We start from the raw sequence: 21,917 nt of genomic DNA, 5'->3' as shown, positions 1-21,917 counted from the left end.
AATAGATAATTAATAGATGAAATGATTAATCAATAAATCAAAAATATCCTTGATAGCCACATCACTTGGTCACTCATGTCCAAATATTAGCTTCCCAGCTCAAAAGGTGCCTGAGATATTGGCCAAATGAGCAAGAAAATAAATAAATGATTAATAATGAAAATAAATAAATAATAATCATAAAAAAATTAAATTATTAATCAATTTGGTCAGAGAACACATAAACTACCACTATTTCATCAGAATCTGTAACTTTAAAAAAAGAATTTTTTTTGTCATTAATCGAATAATTAAATAATTAATCGATTAATTGATTAATTAATAAATCAAAAATATCCTTTGCAGCCAAATCACCTGGTCATTGGCATGTCCAAATATCAGCTTCCTAACTCAAAAGGTGCCTGAGTTAATGGTCAGAAGAGAAAGGAAATTTGATTAATTAAATAAGTACTTAATTAATCGCTAATAATTAAATAACTCCTCAATTTAATGATTAATCAAAAAAAAAAAATACCGTTTTTGACAAAGGACTTGCTCACTATTGTGCCGAAATTTCAGCTTCCGAGCTCAAAGGATGGCTGAGATATCGCCCGGACAACCAAGAAAGAAAACAAGAAAGAAAACAAACAAGTACACATACATTCAAAGTACACCGCCCCATGCCAAATAATTAAATATGCTGCAGCGCGGCATTGCCGGGGCACCTCAGGCGCCCGGCAATACCGCAGTGCAGCTCATTGAGGCTGCATTGGGAGGGAGAGGTGTACACTAATTGATTGATTAATTGTATAATTAAAATCAATAAAAGATTATCACAAAATATTTTCATAATCAATTGGCTAATCGCATAACTAAACCACTAGTGCTTCATCCGAAGATGTATCTTTTAGAAATGTAATTAAATAAGTCATTTATAAAAAATTAAATAATTAATTGATTACTCAATAAATAATTAATCGATTAATAAATAAATAATTAATAGATGAAATGATTAATCAATAAATCAAAAATATCCTTGATAGCCACATCACTTGGTCACTCATGTCCAAATATTAGCTTCCCAGCTCAAAAGGTGCCTGAGATATTGGCCAAATGAGAAAGAAAATAAATAAATGATTAATAATGAAAATAAATAAATAATAATCATAAAAAAATTAAATTATTAATCAATTTGGTCAGAGAACACATAAACTACCACTATTTCATCAGAATCTGTAACTTTAAAAAAAAAAATTTTTTTGTCATTAATCGAATAATTAAATAATTAATCGATTAATTGATTAATTAATAAATCAAAAATATCCTTTGCAGCCAAATCACCTGGTCATTGGCATGTCCAAATATCAGCTTCCTAACTCAAAAGGTGCCTGAGTTAATAATGGTCAGAAGAGAAATGAAATTTAATTAATTAAATAAGTACTTAATTAAACGCTAATAATTAAATAACTCCTCAATTAATTGATTAATCAAAAAACAAAAAATACCGTTTTTGAAAAAGGACTTGCTCACTATTGTGCCGAAATTTCAGCTTCCTAGCTCAAAGGATGGCTGAGATATCGTCCGGACAACCAAGGAAACAAGAAAACAAACAAGTACACATACATTCAAAGTACACCGCCCCATGCCAAATAATTAAATATGCTGCAGCGCGGCATTGCCGGGGCGCCTCCGGCGCCCGGCAATACCGCAGTGCAGCTCATTGAGGCTGCATTGGGAGGGAGAGGTGTACACTAATTGATTGATTAATTGTATAATTAAAATCAATAAAAGATTATCACAAAATATTTTCATAATCAATTGGCTAATCGCATAACTAAACCAGTAGTGCTTCATCCGAAGATGTATCTTTTAGAAATTTAATTAAATAAGTCATTTATAAAAAATTAAATAATTAATTGATTACTCAATAAATAATTAATCGATTAATCAATAAATACTTAATAGATGAAATGATTAATCAATAAATCAAAAATATCCTTGATAGCCACATCACTTGGTCACTCATGTCCAAATATTAGCTTCCCAGCTCAAAAGGTGCCTGAGATATTGGCCAAATGAGAAAGAAAATAAATAAATGATTAATAATGAAAATAAATAAATAATAATCATAAAAAAATTAAATTATTAATCAATTTGGTCAGAGAACACATAAACTACCACTATTTCATCAGAATCTGTAACTTAAAAAAAAAAAATTTTTTTGTCATTAATCGAATAATTAAATAATTAATCGATTAATTGATTAATTAATAAATCAAAAATATCCTTTGCAGCCAAATCACCTGGTCATTGGCATGTCCAAATATCAGCTTCCTAACTCAAAAGGTGCCTGAGTTAATAATGGTCAGAAGAGAAATGAAATTTAATTAATTAAATAAGTACTTAATTAAACGCTAATAATTAAATAACTCCTCAATTAATTGATTATTCAAAAAACAAAAAATACCGTATTTGACAAAGGACTTGCTCACTACTGTGCCGAAATTTAAGCTTCCTAGCTCAAAGGATGGCTGAGATATCGTCCGGACAACCAAGAAAGCAAGAAAACAAACAAGAAACCAGAGTGAAAACTGAGTACTCTCTTTCAGCGTGCGTCACTGCCGAGCCCCCTTTGGTGCCCGGCAATGACGATTTGCAATGCCTGGAGATGGCATAGGAAAGGAGCGGTGTACAACAAGAAACCAGAGTGAAAACTGAGTACTCTCTTTCAGCGTGCGTCACTGCCGAGCCCCCTTCGGTGCCCGGCAATGACGATTTGCAATGCCTGGAGGTGGCATAGGAAAGGAGCGGTGTACAACAAACAAGAAACCAGAGTGAAAACTGAGTACTCTCTTTCAGCGTGCGTCACTGCCAAGCCCCCTTCGGTGCCCGGCAATGACGATTTGCAATGCCTGGAGGTGGCATAGGAAAGGAGCGGTGTACAACAAGAAAGAAACCAGAGTGAAAACTGAGTACTCTCTTTCAGCGTGCGTCACTGCCGAGCCCCCTTCGGTGCCCGGCAATGACGATTTGCAATGCCTGGAGATGGCATAGGAAAGGAGCGGTGTACAACAAACAAACAACCAGAGTGAAAACTGAGTACTCTCTTTCAGCGTGCGTCACTGCCGAGCCCCCTTCGGTGCCCGGCAATGACGATTTGCAATGCCTGGAGATGGCATAGGAATGGAGCGGTGTACAACAAACAAACAAACAACCAGAGTGAAAACTGAGTACTCTCTTTCAGCGCGCGTCACTGCCGAGCCCCCTTCGGTGCCCAGCAATGACGATTTGCAATGCCTGGAGATGGCATAGGAAAGGAGCGGTGTACAATAAGCGGAGAAAGGTAGAAGGCATGTAAATAATAAATAATTCTAAGTAGCATGTTGGCAGCAGATGGTGACGACATGATGAATGCGTCGTGAAATTGTGTCTAAGTTCAAAGCCCAGGTGTCATGCTACTTTCGGCCGCTGCGCGTTCGTTATAAAGATCTTGGACATTAAGCGCAGTGACCACTCCTGTGACATATATTGTGTGCATGTCTAGATTGGTACGTATAATCGCTTTGCTCAGCGCTTGCTTGTGATTGGATGTTATACCCATTATTGATTCAGATGCATGCCGAGTACTGATGTTATACTTGTTGCTTTCTTCCACAGGTATTGCAAGGGATTGATTTCGATTAAACTCATGATCTGAGACATTGTTGTATCTTTGATTTCTACAACACTTAATCGAAATCATCTCTCGTCTGATCGAGATCACCATGGCTCACACGATGTTACAACTACCTACCTTCGGAGGAGACCCTCAGGCGACGGACTCGTCTGGCCAGCTCAAACACTGGTTGCGTCTGCTGACAAGCTACCTGCAATCTCATGCGGACCTCACGGAAGAGATCAGGCTAGCGGTTCTTCATTCCCACGTGACCCACACCGTTTATGAGTATATTTCTCATTGTGATACCTATGACACCGCCGTAGCCGAGCTACGTCGAATCTACATCAAGATCCGGAGTGTGATCTACACTCGATACCAGCTCGCTTCCCGACGACAGGACCCGTCGAAATTTATCAACCACTTCGTTCAGGAACTTCGTCGCTTAGCCAAAGACTGTACTACTTCAGTTCGAACGCCCGAGCAGGTGAGCGACGATCTCATGCGTGATTCTTTTGTCTCGGAGATCTACTCACCCATAATATGACAAAGATTGCTGGAGACGCCGGATCTAACGCTGCAGACGGCCCATGATTTGGCACTCGTACTTCACGAGGCACAGACCCAATCTGAGGCATACATCGGCCGTACGTCATGGCAGCCGTAACCATGGAGAGACACCTGGAGAGTGATTCTACTGTGGAGCGCACGGTTGCCGATTCTCCGCTGATGTCGGAGATAGCGGAAGCTCCCGAAGCTTCAAGCACGAGCCTGACAGCCGCTGCTACTGCGGCCCCTTCTGCCGGGAGTAGCGCCAAGTGCTTTTTCTGCGGCAATAGGAATCATTTGAGGTCAGTTTGCCCGTCGCGGGAAGCGACGTGTCATTTGTGTGCTCGGAAAGGCCATTTTGGAAAGGTATGCCGTGCGTCACGAGGCCGGCGTACTCGCTCGACACTATCCATGATCCTCTCATCGCCCGGGGCACAATCGGCTCCATGCGCGGCGTTGACTGGGATCATCTCAATGCATGGGGCTCGATCGGCTCCACGCGCGGCGTTGACTCGGATCATCTCACCGCGCGGGCCTCAATTGGCTCCATGTGCGACGCTGGCTGACATTGGGCCCACGCGAGTGGCTCGATCGCCCCCACTAGATGTCTCGACGTCCTCCGGGCCACCCGGACTGTCCAGCGCTGTTGTTCCGGTGCTGATTGAAGGGCAGATGGCAAACGCCTTGATCAACATGGGCTCGACGGAAAGCTATGTCGACATAAGACTCGTCCAGCAGCACGGCTGGCTGATTCTCGGGACATCGCGCCGTATTTTCATGGCTTCCCAAGCACTTTGGATGCGTACTAAAGGCGAATGCCGGGTGAAGTTATTGAATAACGGCTAAATGTATCCGGATGTTCGTTTAATGGTCTTACCAACGCTATGTGCAGAAATATTGCTGCGATACGATTTCCTCCATCGTCATGGTCGGTTAGAAATGTCATTTGGCAGGGATAATACTCTTTCTGTGTGTGCTCTGGCCGGGATGGAAATAGAACCACTGTCGTTGTTTCCCAATCTGACTCCTGACTGTACCCCGGTAGCCATTAAATCACGGCGATACTCCCGGGCTGATACGCAATTTATTGCTGAGGAGACTAGTCGCCTTCTAAAAGAGGGTATAATCGAACCTAGTCGGTCGCCCTGGAGAGCTCAAGTTTTGGTTGTCCAGACCGAAAATCATCGCAAACGCTTGGTAATTGACTACTCGCAGATGATTAATCGGTTTACGGAATTGGACGCCTACCCGCTCCCGGGATTGGATTCCCTGGTCCAACAGGTGGCACAGTACCAGGTGTACAGCACGTTAGATCTTCGTAGTGCGTATCAAATTCCGATTGTTGCCGCCGATCGCATTTACACTGGCTTTGAATCCGGTCAGCGGTTGTACCAGTTCACACAACTTGCCTTTCGGAGTGACAAACAGGGTCACATGTTTCCAGAGGGCCATAGATGACATAATTGATAAGGAACACTTAACAGATGTCTTTGTCTACTTGGACAACCTAACGGTTTGTGGGTACGATCAAGCTCATCATGATGCTAATCTGCAGCGCTTCCTCAAGGTTGTGCGCGAGTACCATCTGAAGCTGAACGAGGCTAAATGTTGCTATTCGGCGCGGACAATAGACCTCCCGGGGTACACCGTGACCCAGGGCACCATCACCTCCAGACAAAGAGCGGCTGCGACCCTTGCTCGACATGGCCCCTCCACATGATCATGCTTCTTTGAAGCGTGCCCTCGGGCTGTTTGCATATTATTCAAAGTGGGTCCAAAATTTCTCCGAAAAGCTTCGTCCCCTTGTGGATTGCAAAGTGTTCCCCATGTGTCACGCCGCCAAGGGCGCCTTCCATGGCCTGAAGTCAGACATATCTGGCGCCACTGTGTCGTCTATAGATGAAAACATTCCCTTTGTTTTGGAAAGCGACGCGTCGGACCACGCGATAGCTGCCACACTCTCTCAAGGAGGGCAACCTGTGGCCTTCTTTTCAAGGACTCTCTCCCCCACGGAGAGACATCACTCATCGGTCGAAAAAGAGGCGTTCGCCATTGTTGAGTCTATTAGGCGTTGGAGACCGTACTTGCTTGGCAAGTGTTTTGAGGTCATCACTGATCAGCAAAGTGTCACTTTCATGTACGATACTTGCCATGCCCAGTGCATTAAGAACGAGAAAATCACTTGGTGGTGCATAAAATTAGCAGATTATTGCTTTCGCATCAAGTATCGCCCAGGGTGGGATAACCTCGCAGCGGATGCATTATCACGACCAGCGGTGTGCGCGAGTCTCACCTCCTTTGAGGATCTGCGTGTTCTTCATGAAACGTTGTGCCATCCCGGTGTGACTCGTCTAGCTCATTATGTGCGCTGTCGCAATTTGCCCTACTCTGTTGAAGACATTCGTCGTCGATGTCGCACTTGCCCCATTTGCGTTGAATTAAAACCACGTTTCTATAATCCTCAGATGGGTACACTGATCCAGGCTACTGGGCCGTGGGAGAAATTGTCTATGGACTTCAAAGGGCCCCTACCGTCTTCGAGTCTACCTGCTTCTGCTAGTCTACTGGCTTCGGGTAGCTCTCGCTACCTTCTCACGATAGTGGATGAATTCAGCAGATTCCCTTTTGCTTTTCCGTGCAATGACATGACCACTGGGACGGTCATCCGGTGTCTGCAGATTTTCTTTTCCATGTTCGGGAATCCGGGCTATGTACATACCGATTGAGGTGCTGTGTTTTTGTCCCAAGATGTACGAACCTTTTTGCGCCAGCGAAATATCGCTTCTAGTTATACCACTCCGTACAGGCCCCAGGTGAACGGTCAGTTGGAACGACTTCATGGCATTATATGGAAAGCCATCACTCTCGGCCTTAAGACCCACAGACTAGGAATAGACCGATGGACTTGGATGGTACATGGGGCGTTAAACTCGAATCGGACTTTATTGGGTACCGCTACAAATCAAACTCCTCACGTTCGTCTGTTTCGTTACTCGCGCAGTACAGGTGCCATTCGGCCTTTGCCTGGCTGGCTTGCCGAGCCCGGACCGGCTTTTCTCAAACGCACGGTTCGCCCGAGTAAGTATGACCCGCTTGTTGACAAGGTTCATATTCTCCAAGCCAATCCCGACCACGCTCGAGTGCTGCTGCCCGATGGACGCGAGCCTACTGTTTTGGTGCGTCATCTTGCTCCGTGCGGGGATGCCGCTTGGCCGGAGCTCAGTCCGGGGAATCCGATGATGGGGAATTCGCCGTCAACCCCGCCCCCTCATGCGCCCGATCCGATCGACATTGAGGTTCCGCCGCCATCACCCGAGATAGGCAGTTATCCCGGCGAGGGTGAATTCGGACATGCGGCTGAAGCCCCTGACGTGTATCGAACGCGCATCGGGAGAGAAATCCGCCGTCCCGATTGGAGTCCCGATCTCTTCGGCTGGGATTAACATGGCTCGCTGCTTTACGTAATCATCTGCTCTCTAAAGTATTTACCACACTGCTATATAGCTTGCTAGCTTGATTCTAACCTCTGGGAGAAGTGTAGTTTTACCGCTGGGGAGAATGTCGTGAAATTGTGTCTAAGTTCAAAGCCCAGGTGTCATGCTACTTTCGGCCACTGCACGTTCGTTATAAAGATCTTGGACATTAAGCGCAGCGACCATTCCTGTGACATATATTGTATGGCACAGATGGCACAGAAAAGTTCATCAAAACCGATTTTGGGAGGAAATCTTTTCGAATTTTCTAAGGGATTTAAAAAGTGTTTTTAGGGTCATAAAGGGGACTAAAGTATTTAAAGAATCAATGCCCTTAAAAGGGCCAAATGGGGTCTAAATGTGTCTATGGATGAAAGACCAAAAGGGGACGAAAGTGTCCAAATGGTCTTAAATTGTCCAAAGGGTCTTAAAAAGTCAATCGGTCTTAAAAGTGTCGAAGAAGGCGTACAGTGCATTCAGAAAGTATTCAGACCCCTTCACTTTTTCACATTTTGTTATGTTGCAGCCTTATGCTGAAATCGTTTAAATTCATTTTTTCCCTCATCAATCTACACTCAATACCCCATAATGACAAAGAGAAAACAGGATTTAGAAAGTTTTGCAAATTTATTAAAAAGAAAAAACTGAAATATCACATTGACATAAGTATTCATACCCTTTGCTATGACACTTGAAATTTAGCTCAGGTGCCTCGCATTTCTCTTTATCATCTTTGAGATGTTTCTACACCTTGATTGGAGTCCACCTGTGGTAAATTCAAATGATTGGACATGATTGGGAAAGGCACACACTTGTCTATATAAGGTCTCACAGCTGACAATGCATATCAGAGCAAAAACCAAGCCAGGAGGTCGAAGGAACTGCCTGCAGAGCTCAGAGACAGGATTGTGTCGAGGCACAGATCTGGGGAAGCCTACAAAAAAAATTCTGCTGCATTGAAGGTTCCGAAGAGCACAGTGGCCTCCATAATTCTTAAATGGAAGAAGTTTGGAACAACCAGGACTCTTCCTAGAGCTGGCCGCCCGGCCAAACTGAGCAATCGGGAGAGAAGGGCCTTGGTAAGAGAGGTGACCAAGAACCCGATGGTCAATCTGGCTGAGCTCCAGAGATCCTGTGTGGAGATGGGAGAAACTTCCAGAAGGACAACCATCACTGCAACTCTCCACCGTTCTGGGCTTTATGGCAGAGTGGCCAGACGGAAGCCTCTCCTCAGTGAAAGACAAATGAAAGCCCGCTTGGAGTTTGCAAAAAAGCACCTAAAGGACTCTCAGACTGTGAGAAACAAGATTCTGTTGTCTGATGAAACCAAGATTGAACTGTTTGGCTTCTGCCTGAATTAAGAGTTGTTTTTCACATCTGATAACGTATTCGACGATCAGAGGTCACAATCTCACGAATTATATCGGTATCCATGTTGAAATCCGATTAAAATTGGGCTTTTTATAAAGCTTTGTATATGTGGATCAACCCTTGGAGATCACGGCAACAACAACCCTTGCAACAATCTCACGAATTATATCGGTATCCATGTTGAAATCCGATTAAAATTGCGCTTTTTATAAAGCTTTGTATATGTGGATCAACCCTTGGAGATCACGGCAACAGTTGGCAGCTCGGATGTCTACAAATTGTGAATTGTGAGAAAATAACTGTTTTAAACTCCTATTTAGGTGCAGGGTGGTAAAAGATGTTATCCTATAAAGTTTTGTGGCGATTAACCTTGGGAGCTCAGAGGAGCAGGTTCACAAACAAAGGGACATTTCGCTTTTATATATATATATATATACTAGTGGGGTCACCCATGGGAATCCCACGGGCATGGACGTGTGTGACATTTGGACATCTTCATTTAGATGCTGCACATTCAGTTTTACAAAATGGTTACTGGCAATTTATCAGATCCACTGGGTCAGACATGGGGGAGTGGTTCACACACGGGGGAGTGGTTCACACACGGGGGAGTGGTTCACACACGGGGGAGTGGTTCACACACGGGGGAGTGGTTCAGACACGGGGGAGAGGTTCACACACGTGGGGGGGTGGATCACACACACACGGGGGAGTGTGTCACACACACACGGGAAAGTGGGTCACACACACACGGGGAAGTGGGCCACACACACACGAGGAAGTGGGTCACACACACACGGGGAAGTGGGTCACAGACACGGGGAAGTACGTCACACACACAGGGGAGTACGTCACACACACAGGGGAGTGCATCACACACACAGGGGAGTGCATCACACACACAGGGGAGTGCATCACACACACAGGGGAGTGCATCACACACACAGGGGAGTGCATCACACACACAGGGGAGTGCATCACACACACACAGGTGAGTGCATCACACACACAGGGGAGTGCATCACACACACAGGGGAGTGCATCACACACACACACTGGGGAGTGGATCACACACACGGGGGAGTGGGTCACACACACGGGTGAGTGGGTCACACACACGGAGGACTGGGTCACACACACATGGGGGATTGGGTCTCACACACACATTTTGGGTGGGGGGCGGGGGGTCACACACACAAGGAGGAGTGGGTTACACACACACACACAGGGGAGTGGGGTCACACATACACACACACACACACGGGAGTGGGTCACACACACACACACACACACACACACGGGAGTGGGTCACACACACACGGGGGGGGGGGGGGAGTAGGTCACACACACACACACAGTGGAGTGGGTCACACACAGACACACACAGGGGGGGTGGGTCACACACACACACGTGGGTCACACACACACGGGGGAGTGGGTCACACACACACATGGGGGAATGACTACCCACATGCCCCACATTACGTAACCTTGAGCTAAAGACAGGCCGGATACATGCGACGCATATGGAGCATATTCTGACGTTGAGAGCAAGTCACACCAAGAACCTGACAAAACAACGTCCGCAACACATGACAGCACGGGATCACGACAAATGGCAGCGGCCACTTCTGCAGCGATTATAATCGTAATTACTGGACCAGATTATTTCCCATCTGTGTTTATTTATTTATTTCACATCTGTGAATTGCATGTCCATGCACACGTGAAATGGAGTTTCTTTATTAATCCTGGATGTGAACACGATTGATTCACCCTTGAAAACTCGTGCGAAAACCCCAAAAAATTATTAAAGATTTCACGATTTGATTTCCTCTAGAAATGAAATGCATCTTCTTTGGGTGGTGTATAATCGCTCCAAACGAAACGGGCATTGCCTGGTTTCCTTTGCTCTAGTTGTCATCAAAATGTAACTTTGCTTCTTCAAAAGGTACTGTCTTACTTTGCTGGTACTGTCTTTCCCTCACGGTCCCCCTGTGCTGTCTTTCCCTCGCGGTCCCCCTGTACTGTCTTTCCCTCGCGGTCCCCCTGTGCTGTCTTTCCCTCGCGGTCCCCCTGTACTGTCTTTCCCTCGCGGCCCCCCTGTACTGTGTTCCTGGATGTCTTTTTGTTGAATGTGTTTTAATGAATGTTTCCCCCTGTACTGTCTTTCCCTCGCGGCCCCCCTGTACTGTCTTTCCCTCGCGGTCCCCCTGTACTGTCTTTCCCTCACGGTCCCCCTGTACTGTCTTTCCCTCGTGGTCCCCCTGTACTGTCTTTCCCTCGCGGTCCCCCTGTACTGTGTTCCTGGATGTCTTTTTGTTGAATGTGTTTTAATGAATGTTTCCCCCTGTACTGTCTTTCCCTCGCGGCCCCCCTGTACTGTCTTTCCCTCGCGGTCCCCCTGTACTGTCTTTCCCTCACGGTCCCCCTGTACTGTCTTTCCCTCACGGTCCCCCTGTACTGTCTTTCCCTCGCGGTCCCCCTGTACTGTCTTTCCCTCGCGGTCCCCCTGTACTGTGTTCCTGGATGTCTTTTTGTTACCTTCGCAAAAGCGGAAGGTTATGTTTTGATCGCTGTGTATTTATTTGTATGTCTGTGTGTGTGTGTGTATGTTATTCGCATAACTCAAAAAGTATTCAACCGAATTGCATGAAATTTGGTGGGATGATTGGTTATTATACGGGACACATTTGATTAGATTTTGGGAGCAATCGGGTCAAAGGTCAAGGTCAAGGTCACGAAAAGGTCAAAATCGTATTTTTGTTGTTCTGTTCCCTACACTCCCATGCCAAGTACAGAACAGTAGCTGCGGCGAAGGTATGCGCTCTACCGAGTGCCCGTTCTAGTTGAATGTGTTTTAATGAATGTTTCCCCCTGTACTGTCTTTCCCTCACGGTCCCCCTGTGCTGTCTTTCCCTCGCGGTCCCCCTGTACTGTCTTTCCCTCGCGGTCCCCCTGTGCTGTCTTTCCCTCGCGGTCCCCCTGTACTGTCTTTCCCTCGCGGCCCCCCTGTACTGTGTTCCTGGATGTCTTTTTGTTGAATGTGTTTTAATGAATGTTTCCCCCTGTACTGTCTTTCCCTCGCGGCCCCCCTGTACTGTCTTTCCCTCGCGGTCCCCCTGTACTGTCTTTCCCTCACGGTCCCCCTGTACTGTCTTTCCCTCGTGGTCCCCCTGTACTGTCTTTCCCTCGCGGTCCCCCTGTACTGTGTTCCTGGATGTCTTTTTGTTGAATGTGTTTTAATGAATGTTTCCCCCTGTACTGTCTTTCCCTCGCGGCCCCCCTGTACTGTCTTTCCCTTGCGGTCCCCCTGTACTGTCTTTCCCTCACGGTCCCCCTGTACTGTCTTTCCCTCACGGTCCCCCTGTACTGTCTTTCCCTCGCGGTCCCCCTGTACTGTCTTTCCCTCGCGGTCCCCCTGTACTGTGTTCCTGGATGTCTTTTTGTTACCTTCGCAAAAGCGGAAGGTTATGTTTTGATCGCTGTGTATTTATTTGTATGTCTGTGTGTGTGTGTGTATGTTATTCGCATAACTCAAAAAGTATTCAACCGAATTGCATGAAATTTGGTGGGATGATTGGTTATTATACGGGACACATTTGATTAGATTTTGGGAGCAATCGGGTCAAAGGTCAAGGTCAAGGTCACGAAAAGGTCAAAATCGTATTTTTGTTGTTCTGTTCCCTACACTCCCATGCCAAGTACAGAACAGTAGCTGCGGCGAAGGTATGCGCTCTACCGAGTGCCCGTTCTAGTTGAATGTGTTTTAATGAATGTTTCCCCCTGTACTGTCTTTCCCTCGCGGCCCCCCTGTACTGTCTTTCTCTCACGGTCCCCCTGTACTGTCTTTCCCTCGTGGTCCCCCTGTACTGTCTTTCCCTCGCGGTCCCCCTGTGCTGTCTTTCCCTCGTGGTCCCCTGTACTGTGTTCCTGGATGTCTTTTTGTTGAATGTGTTTTAATGAATGTTTCCCCCTGTGCTTTCTTTCCCTCGCGGTTGTCAGCTCTTTCACGAGCCTCGATTCAGTATACAATAATAAAAATAATAAAAAATAAAGTCATTTATGATCGAAGAGGTGTTGATTCCATCTTAAAATGCACATCAGTCACGGGTGACTTCATTTCTAAACTTGAATGTATCGAAATCTTTTCGCTTTACAAAGTAAAAAATAGATTAAAACCAAACGTTATTAATAAATATTGTATTCCATAGTTAGTTTACATTATACAGGCCTTCTCATTTAAAATGCATTTTGTTCTATAAACGTTAACTTTCATTTAATATTTCTCGTCTATTATTTGGGCGGTGTGTGATATACCGTGCCGATCTCGGCTATTTCCTGCCTGTGCGTTAACTTTCAACAAATCTCCTTCCCGTTTTCTTTCAACCGAGTCTAAAACCATGTTAGCGACTGTGAAAAATGAAATGAGATATCGAATTAGAGTTGAAATAAAACTGAGAGAGCAAGATACCACAGTCCTAACAAAAGAGGCCTCAAAGCTATGTGAGGAAACAAAATGGTGGATTTTTGTTTTTGAAGCACCTCCCAGACTGGGTGTAGCCACACCGCCGGACAGACGTTTCACAGACAGACAGATCCTGAAGCTACGTGCACGTCTGATTTAATCTCCCGATTATTTATTTAATGCAAATGAGACACCCTGCTCGTACTGTAGAGTTTCTACTATTTCTCACAGTTATATATATATATATATATATATATATATATATATATATATATATATATATATACATACAAAGCCTCCTCCTCCCCTCCCCCCAAGCCCTCTCCCTCCCACACATCTCCCTGCTCTCAAATGTTGTGTTTGTGTGCTTCCCCTTCTCTCCCCATCTTGTCTTCCGCTCCCTCTTTTTATATATTTTGTTTGTCTGGTTGATTTGTTTGTGAAGTAAATGTTAGCTCTTTCACGAGCCTCGATTCAGTATACAAAAATATATATATATATATATATATATAGTTGTGGTTTTGTGAATAAAGGAGGCCCCCCCCTCATAGGTAGTTGCACCACAACATGTAGCCTCACTGTAGTTCAGTTATTTCTTCGTAAATGTAAGCGTAGTCTCCTTTCCTGTGTTAGTTTTGCATTGAGCAGGCCAGTGAGTAGGCCGTAATTGGGCTAGGATGCAATGTGCTCGGCCTGGAACAAGTCTGGCAAGACCGAAGGGAGGAGCTGCAGGCGGAGTGGCCGGTAAGCAGCGAGCCGCCAATCAAAGCTCGAGGGGAGTGGCTCACAACGACGGCGAGAGGAGGGGCTTGGAACATTCGGGTAGGACCGGGGAGGGGCTATATAAAACCCTGCCCCGAGCCCCCCGCGTCAGAATCGGAGAGAGTCAGACACAGTGAGAACCCCCAAGCAGACGAATCGGTCAGAGTCGCCAGCCCCTGAGAAAGAATCGAGCAGAATCGGTCAGAGAGTCTCCCGGTCCGAGCTGTTGTCCCACCACGAGTGGATTGAATTGCTTGTTATAGCCTCTCTGTACACGAATTCCCCGTGCCCTGTGCCCTGCGCTCTGTGGCTGTATTAATCGCGCTTGTGGAGACGATCCATCCCGGAGCCACCTACGCCGACGACCCTCCTACCTGGGCTCCCTGCACGCGTGCCGTGAACACCAGAGGGCCACGCCCGGCGAGCTGTCCGGGAGCGACCGACGGCAAGGCACGTTTGGCGCGCAAACTTGCTCTTCCTCCTTTTCCCTGCGTGAGTGAGTGGGCCCTTTGCCTGGGATTAAGTTAAAACTGCTTAAGTGCCTGCTCTGTGTCTCTTCGTCCTGTACATTATAAATAAACCCATGTTCTTCCTCTTATTTGATCGTTCCCGTCCTTTCACTATTGGCTTAGCATCGCACGAACAGAACCGCTCGAATCGGGTTCAATAAAAGTAATGGCACGAGTCACGTGATACGCAAACCGCTCGGCGTACTCGATTTGCATGGCTTGTGCGAGGTCCGGTCCTCGCTTTCGTGGCAACGTGGGTACCAAAGGTACATGTGGAATCGACCCGATACCCTTTTCCACACTCGCTTCGGGAGTGGCGACTCGGCCTCGTGGACACGAAGACCAGAGGGGGAAAAGGGATTTAACCCCCCCCCCCCCCCCCCCCTCTCTGTACGTCGACGGGCTTCGGGAGATCCACAACCATATATATATATATATATATATATGTATAGTGTATACACACACACATACAGTGCCTTCATAAAGTATTCAAACCGCTTGACTTTTTTCACATTTTGTTGTGTTACAGCCTGGATTGAAAATTGATTAAATTGAAATATTTTGTCACTGATCTACACAAAATACCCCATAATGTCAAAGTGGAATTTATTTTGAGAAATTTTTACAAAATAATTAAAAATTGAAAGCTTTAATGTCTTGAGTCAATAGGTATTCAACCCTCGACTCTAACTGGACCAAACAGCATCAACTCCCGTGCCTTAAAAATCAGTCCTGCTGCATTAACACTTCCTCTCTGCCCTTGTCACCCTATCATTTACCCGAGGTCATCTTCGAGCTTCTTGGAAATCAGCCAACATCACTGCATTACATAAAATGGTGTGGAAAAACGGATCCTCTCAACTACAGACCAATTAGATTACTTCCAATCAACAGCAAGGTCATGGTATCCATCATCCCAGTTGACATAATGTCGTACCTTTTCTCCAACAGCCTCATCTTCGATCATCAATTCAGATTCAGACCTGGTCACGCTGCTTACACTCTCCCAACAATGGAAGGATGCCCTCAATATCAGACATGAAATCAGGGCCATCTCCTTGGACATATCTCGAGCTTTCAATACAGTCTGGCATCCTGCTTTGCTCTCCCAACACTCTGCCTATCAAATCCAAGGCCAAATCCACTCTTGGATTACTGACTTCCTCCACGTTTATAGCCAACATGTGGCTCTCAATGGAACACTTTCTTCTCCTCTCGCTGTCAAGGCTGGAATAAGCCAAGGTATTGTTCTAGGCCCCATCCTATTCCTTAATTTTCATTTATGATCTATCTGACTAGAAAATCCTCTTTATCTCTTTGCTGATGACTCTACTCTCTGCCGTGTCATCCTTCTGACAGACAGGCAGCAGCCTCGTCCCTCTCCTCAGACCTTGACAAAATTACAAACTCGTCAAACACCTGGAACATGTCTTTCAATCCTGATAAATCCTACGCACCCACTCTCTCTCTCTCCGAAAGGACCGTTTCGCAAATCCTCCAATCTACTTTCTCAACAAACGTCTCGAAGAGGTTCAGGCTCTCACACTCTTTGGTCTCACTTTCAGCCATTATCTCACTTGGGCAAGCCACCCATCCAAAACCATGATCTTTTCTACACCCATTAATCCACCCCTGCAGATCCCAAAATGTTGCTATGTATCCATCTGTCAATCCTTTGAGTTCTCCCCTACCCCTTATCATTTACCTGCATCCCTTGTTTGTCTGTCTCCAACTGCTTTCTCTTTCTCCCTCTGCCCTGCTATTGGTGTTTCTCCTGTCTCCTGCTGTTTTATTTGTTATGTTGTGTCCTGATATGTTCTGTGTCCTAGCTCTTGCACTAGCCTTGACTATGTATACATAAAAAGTTGGTGCATATTGTCTGAAAGAAAATGGAGTGGTCACTGTTTGGAGAACAGTACAGTACAACACAGAGCCAAATAACAGGTGGGAGAGGAGGGGAAGTCGCAGCCATAGGTACTCCTGGGGTTGGGAGGTGTAAGATTAGCATATGGACAGTGAGTGAGGTATATCAAATTAGAGGGGACTATACCCAGGAAGAGACACTAAGGATCATCAGGAACATTCTGCGAGTGGAAAGATTCGGTTAAACAGATGATGTCTGCAGTCCGCTTTACCAGCAGTGGCCTGGATTGAGAGATCTCAGTTATGAGCTGAGGCCTCGGAAGTTTGAGAGTACACAGAAGGGGAGGAACGAGGGTATGCAGAGGGGAGAGAGAGGGGAGGAACGTTGGGAAGATGCGAGCCAGTGGAGAGGTTGGGAGTGTGCTGACTGGGGTGGGGGAGGGTGGAGGTGAGGCTGAGATGGTGTGGGATGGGGGAGGAAAGATGGGGGGGAGTGGGACATTTTGGAAAATGGGAGGGAGTTGGATGAGGTGGAGGATGGGAGGGAGTGGGACCGGGGGGAAGAGGGGTGGGTAGGGTGGGAGAGGGGACTTTTTTGTTTGTGAGAAAATATATAAAGTTTTGTTGTTCCTTTTTTTTTTTTAGAAAGAGAGGAGGTGGAATTGGATAAAGTTGAGGAGGTGGAGAGGACAATACTTGGGAGGAAAGAAGCGAAAGAAGGAACGATTTAAATAAATCCCAACTGGTCTTTCCCAATAAACTATCCCACTAATCTAACTAACCAACTAAAAACTAAAAGGTTGCCGTAAGCAACTGAGCTATCCCACTAAGCAATCAAATTGCATAAGAATTGTGTGTTGCAGGTCATGGTGGAGCTGGTGTGTCGTTCTTATCATACATTGTCTCATAAAAAAGTAATTTATCGATTGTTCATCATTCAAAAGTGAGAAAAAAATAACTTGCCTCAGCACTCGAGAACAGCACAGCAGGTGCATCCTTCACCATAGAGTCACATGTTGAAGAGCTCCATTGAATGGCTGCTTCATGTAATCGTTTTTCGCTCCTGCACAGTGCATGAGAGTGGAATGTTTTGCAGGAGCCAAGCAGGTCAAGAACTATCTGTGGAGGACAGCTTTGTAAATAAACTCACCTTTCTTCTGGTGGCACATTGGAGAGATCTGTGAAAAGCGAAAGGTGCAAGGTATAATAATTCCAATATCAAACAAATAGACTGCTCCAAAGGTAAGAGATCAGTAAATACAATGATACTTGATATGTTCAGCTAGCTAAGTGCACTGGAAATTAGCAACTTATTCCAGTCAGAAGCAAAGGTTACAATAGACGAAGCAATGAGATTAGGAATGCTATTAAAATAAGTATATTGGGTTTTTGCATATTTTTTTCTGAAATATGGCTGCATCGATAATCAAATGGAAACATTGTTTAAGCATTATTCTTTCGTGAAATAAAAGTATAAGTTTTCTGCTTTATCTTACTATAATTCACCAAATGTCCGTCCGTCTGTCGAAGGTACTGCAAAAACGGCTGAACAGATCGCAACGATATTTTGGGTGGGTAATCCTGGGATCTCCTGGAGTAAAATAGGGTATATTGTTTTTTCAATTTCAGCTTTGGCCTCCAGCATTTTCAGGTTTGGACTCCCGCATAACGTTATTTTCCCAGGTGCCGCACAAACGGCTGCACCAATCGCTGCACGGCTGCACCGATCAGACTCGGTGACCTCAGACAAAGACCTTTTATAAGGACATGGGTTGAATCCCTGCTTGAGAGAATGCCAACCCCCTCCCCACCATCACGGTCGTCTCTCCAACTCACAATCCCACGAGATATGCGGAAAGGACGACCCAAAACCAATTATCTTCTTTTTGATTCGTATATAAACATCATTAAAAGTAAATAATGACCTCGGCCAAAGTTCAAACGACGTGAGTTTAATCTCTACATGAGAGAATTCCACATAGCTATTTGGGCGACGTATAAGCCAACATATCGCTGTCTCCATTGATCTTGCCAAGGCTGTAACACCTATCGGCTCAAAATCCTTTTAACTGTTGACTTGGTAGTTTTTACAATGAAGGAAACATTAACAATGTTAAAAGTTTATTTTGTGATTGGAGTTATGTTGTTTGGAATGAAAAAACAGAGATATCGAGTTCAAGTAAATGACGACATGCCGTGATAGTTTCTACATTCTAAATGTGAACTTCGCGGATCGCCATATGCAGATTCGCCACGGACCCACGATAGATGTTTCTATACGTGAACGTACCCATTTGTTTGCGAACAGGTACGTTTTTCATGGAAGTCCTTCACGAACTTGCTGTCCATTTTCATGGAAGTCCTTCACGAACGTGCGACTGAGGGTGCTACAGGAATGTGGAATTTATTGGTTTCATGCTTTAGCATTCGCCGTATCTGCATTGCTTGTTTGTTTCTGGCCTCCCACCCGTGCGTAGCACGGGTATCTCACTAGTAAACAAAATGCGAAAATGCATCTTCACGATCCAGAAGTGACCTTTAGAATGGCTAGTTACATCATCTTAGCACTTCCTTCACTCAATGTTGCAAGTCAGGTGCAGCACAATTCAATGAATAAGTAGCCGAGTTTAATATTGTATTGCAATATGTGATTATATGTGCTGTCTTTCGCTGTCACAGCCAATTGAGAAAGGGTCAGGACAGAAGATTTTTGAATTCTCTAGGTGACATCAGTGTGTGTGACAATAATATGTCGACAATTTTTGAATGAAATTTTTGAAATTCACACAAAGCAGTAAAACAGTAAAAACAAGACGGAGAATTGCTTTGCAATACATGTCCCTTACAGGTCCCAATTAATGTTCTTGTTCTGAGCACTCAGCAATTGGGAGACATATACAGTAGGGCAAATTGTTTTAGGTATGCAAAGCTACAGAATAAGTTGCAGTTTTTGTAACTCGTCATAATAAAGCCATGTACCAAATTTCAGTTCAATATGTTGTAGGGTAAAAGGACAAAGCCTGGAAAACTGACCCATGTATACACAAAGAATTAAGTTAAGCACCCCCCCCCCGTTTTTTTACAACCTCGCACATTACAAGTTTGTTGTCGTCAAAACAGTGTAATATACCCATGATATTGCTATATTTTCTGGAGAAGTGATATTATGGTCACATAAAAACATAACAATCATGCCGTTTTCAATATTTTATTCTGAATAATTTAAGGTGAAATTTTTTGGGAATTTTAGGCATATTTTCACCTCAATTTAAGTATGGAGCTATAGGTCCATCACGGACAGTGTGGATGACGTTTATGTTTTCTAACGTACAGTCATTGTTCTGAGAAGACCTCTAGCGATCTTTGCGTCAATAACGTGTGTAGGACCCACGTGATCGGATCACTGACTCAACCCTACGTCTCATAGACCCTGTAAGCCGTCGTATGCGTTGCTGTGGCAGGTTGAACCCCCTCGAGCACGTTTGGGACATGTTGGGACGACAAATTGCGAAGATGGTCCCTCCAATAGCCAATCTGGATGAATTGGAACGTGCATTACATCGGGAATGGAACAACCTGCCACAGCAACGCATACGACGGCTTACAGGGTCTATGAGACGTAGGGTTGAGTCAGTGATCCGATCACGTGGGTCCTACACACGTTATTGACGCAAAGATCGCTAGAGGTCTTCTCAGAACAATGACTGTACGTTAGAAAACATAAACGTCATCCACACTGTCCGTGATGGACCTATAGCTCCATACTTAAATTGAGGTGAAAATATGCCTAAAATTCCCAAAAAATTTCACCTTAAATTATTCAGAATAAAATATTGAAAACGGCATGATTGTTATGTTTTTATGTGACCATAATATCACTTCTCCAGAAAATATAGCAATATCATGGGTATATTACACTGTTTTGACGACAACAAACTTGTAATGTGCGAGATTGTAAAAAAACGGGGGGGGGTGCTTAACTTAATTCTTTGTGTATATAATATGTGATATTTTCTAATTCCATAAAGGACACAACTCGGTGGAAAATTGGTGAAATGCCCCGAAACGCAAACTGTTCTGTAAGTTATCAGAATAAAGCCATATACAAAGTTTCAGTTACATACGTTAAAGGGTATGGAAAAAAAAACGCTGGTGAAACTGGTAGGGGACTAATAAAAAGTTATAATATGTGCAGTCAAAGACCAGTTCGGAAGCCCGGAATATTTCCAAATAATTAGGCCGAGGTCGGACGAAGTGAGGTCGAGGCTGTTTATTCCCGATGAATGAACCACTGCAACCAATGCCTACAGATATCAGACTTTTTGGAAAGCCAGCCACATTTTCCATCCAATCATCATGGAACTTGGTTTAAAAGTTATCCATGGGTAAGTAGGTGCTCCCATGTTGAAAGTTTGTGTCAATCGCTCAAGCCGTTGCAGAGAAAACAAAATTTAGAGTGAATAAAGATGAAAAAGCAAGGGCATAAAAGAAATAAAGTGAGGTCCTTGGCCCACGTTCCACAACATAGTCAAGGATGGTTGTGGATGCCTAATACTAGTTTAATACAAAATCACTTAAGTTGCTTGTTCACCCAGCACTGCGTTGTCATGTATGAAGCTGCAAATATTCACCGTTGTATCCCTACACCGTGACCGCGGGTTTATTTCCGTTTTTCCGGAAGTTACGGCCCAGCTCGGATGGCGCTGTGGTGAATCGGGCCTGTATCGGAAGAGTCAATAAACGTGTGCTGCAATCGATCGTAGTCTGTCGAGATACCTTACATGCGTGTTCTCATCCTTTGATGTATAATCACAAGTCTAAGAAATAATTGCACAAAGGTTTCCAAACAGAGAACAAAAAAAGATTGAATTTCAAAATTCCACTTTATCCCCCAGGTCTTGGATTGCAAAGGTGGATTTCAAATGTGGACCAAATGAGTCTTTCTGGTATACAACTATATTAGTGTTTCTGGTGTATATCTACATCAGTGTGTCTGGTGTACAACTACATCAGTGTTTCTGGTGTATAACTACATCAGTGGTTCTGGTGTATAACTACATCAGTGTTTCTGGTGTATACCGACATCAGTGTTTCTGGTGTATAAATACATCAGTGTTTCTGGTGTATAAATACATCAGTGTTTCTGGTGTATAAATACATCAGCGTTTCTGGTGTATAAATACATCAGTGTTTCTGGTGTATAAATACATCAGTGTTTCTGGTGTATAAATACATCAGTGTTTCTGGTGTACAACTACATCAGTGTTTCTGGTGTATAAATACATCAG

General features: G+C 44.7%; 1 protein-coding gene across 1 annotated transcript in view; it reads right to left on the bottom strand.

The window, feature by feature from the left end:
* LOC137432587 (diacylglycerol kinase zeta-like) overlaps positions 1–21,917 on the bottom strand; it is a 142,953-nt gene that overhangs the window by 19,429 nt on the left and 101,607 nt on the right. The window contains exons 29-30 of the mRNA XM_078783388.1: positions 17,780–17,807; positions 17,593–17,692 (exon numbers count right to left, since the gene is read on the bottom strand). Coding sequence (XP_078639514.1) covers positions 17,593–17,692; positions 17,780–17,807 — 128 coding nt within the window. The remainder of the gene's footprint in view (positions 1–17,592; positions 17,693–17,779; positions 17,808–21,917) is intronic.

This window comes from Myxine glutinosa, chromosome 8 (genome assembly GCF_964187855.1).
Source record: "Myxine glutinosa chromosome 8, kmMyxGlut1.1, whole genome shotgun sequence".
Classification (NCBI taxonomy): Eukaryota; Metazoa; Chordata; class Myxini; order Myxiniformes; family Myxinidae; genus Myxine; species Myxine glutinosa.
Note: the sequence above shows the minus strand (reverse complement) of the source record. Positions and strands in the feature narration are given on the sequence as shown.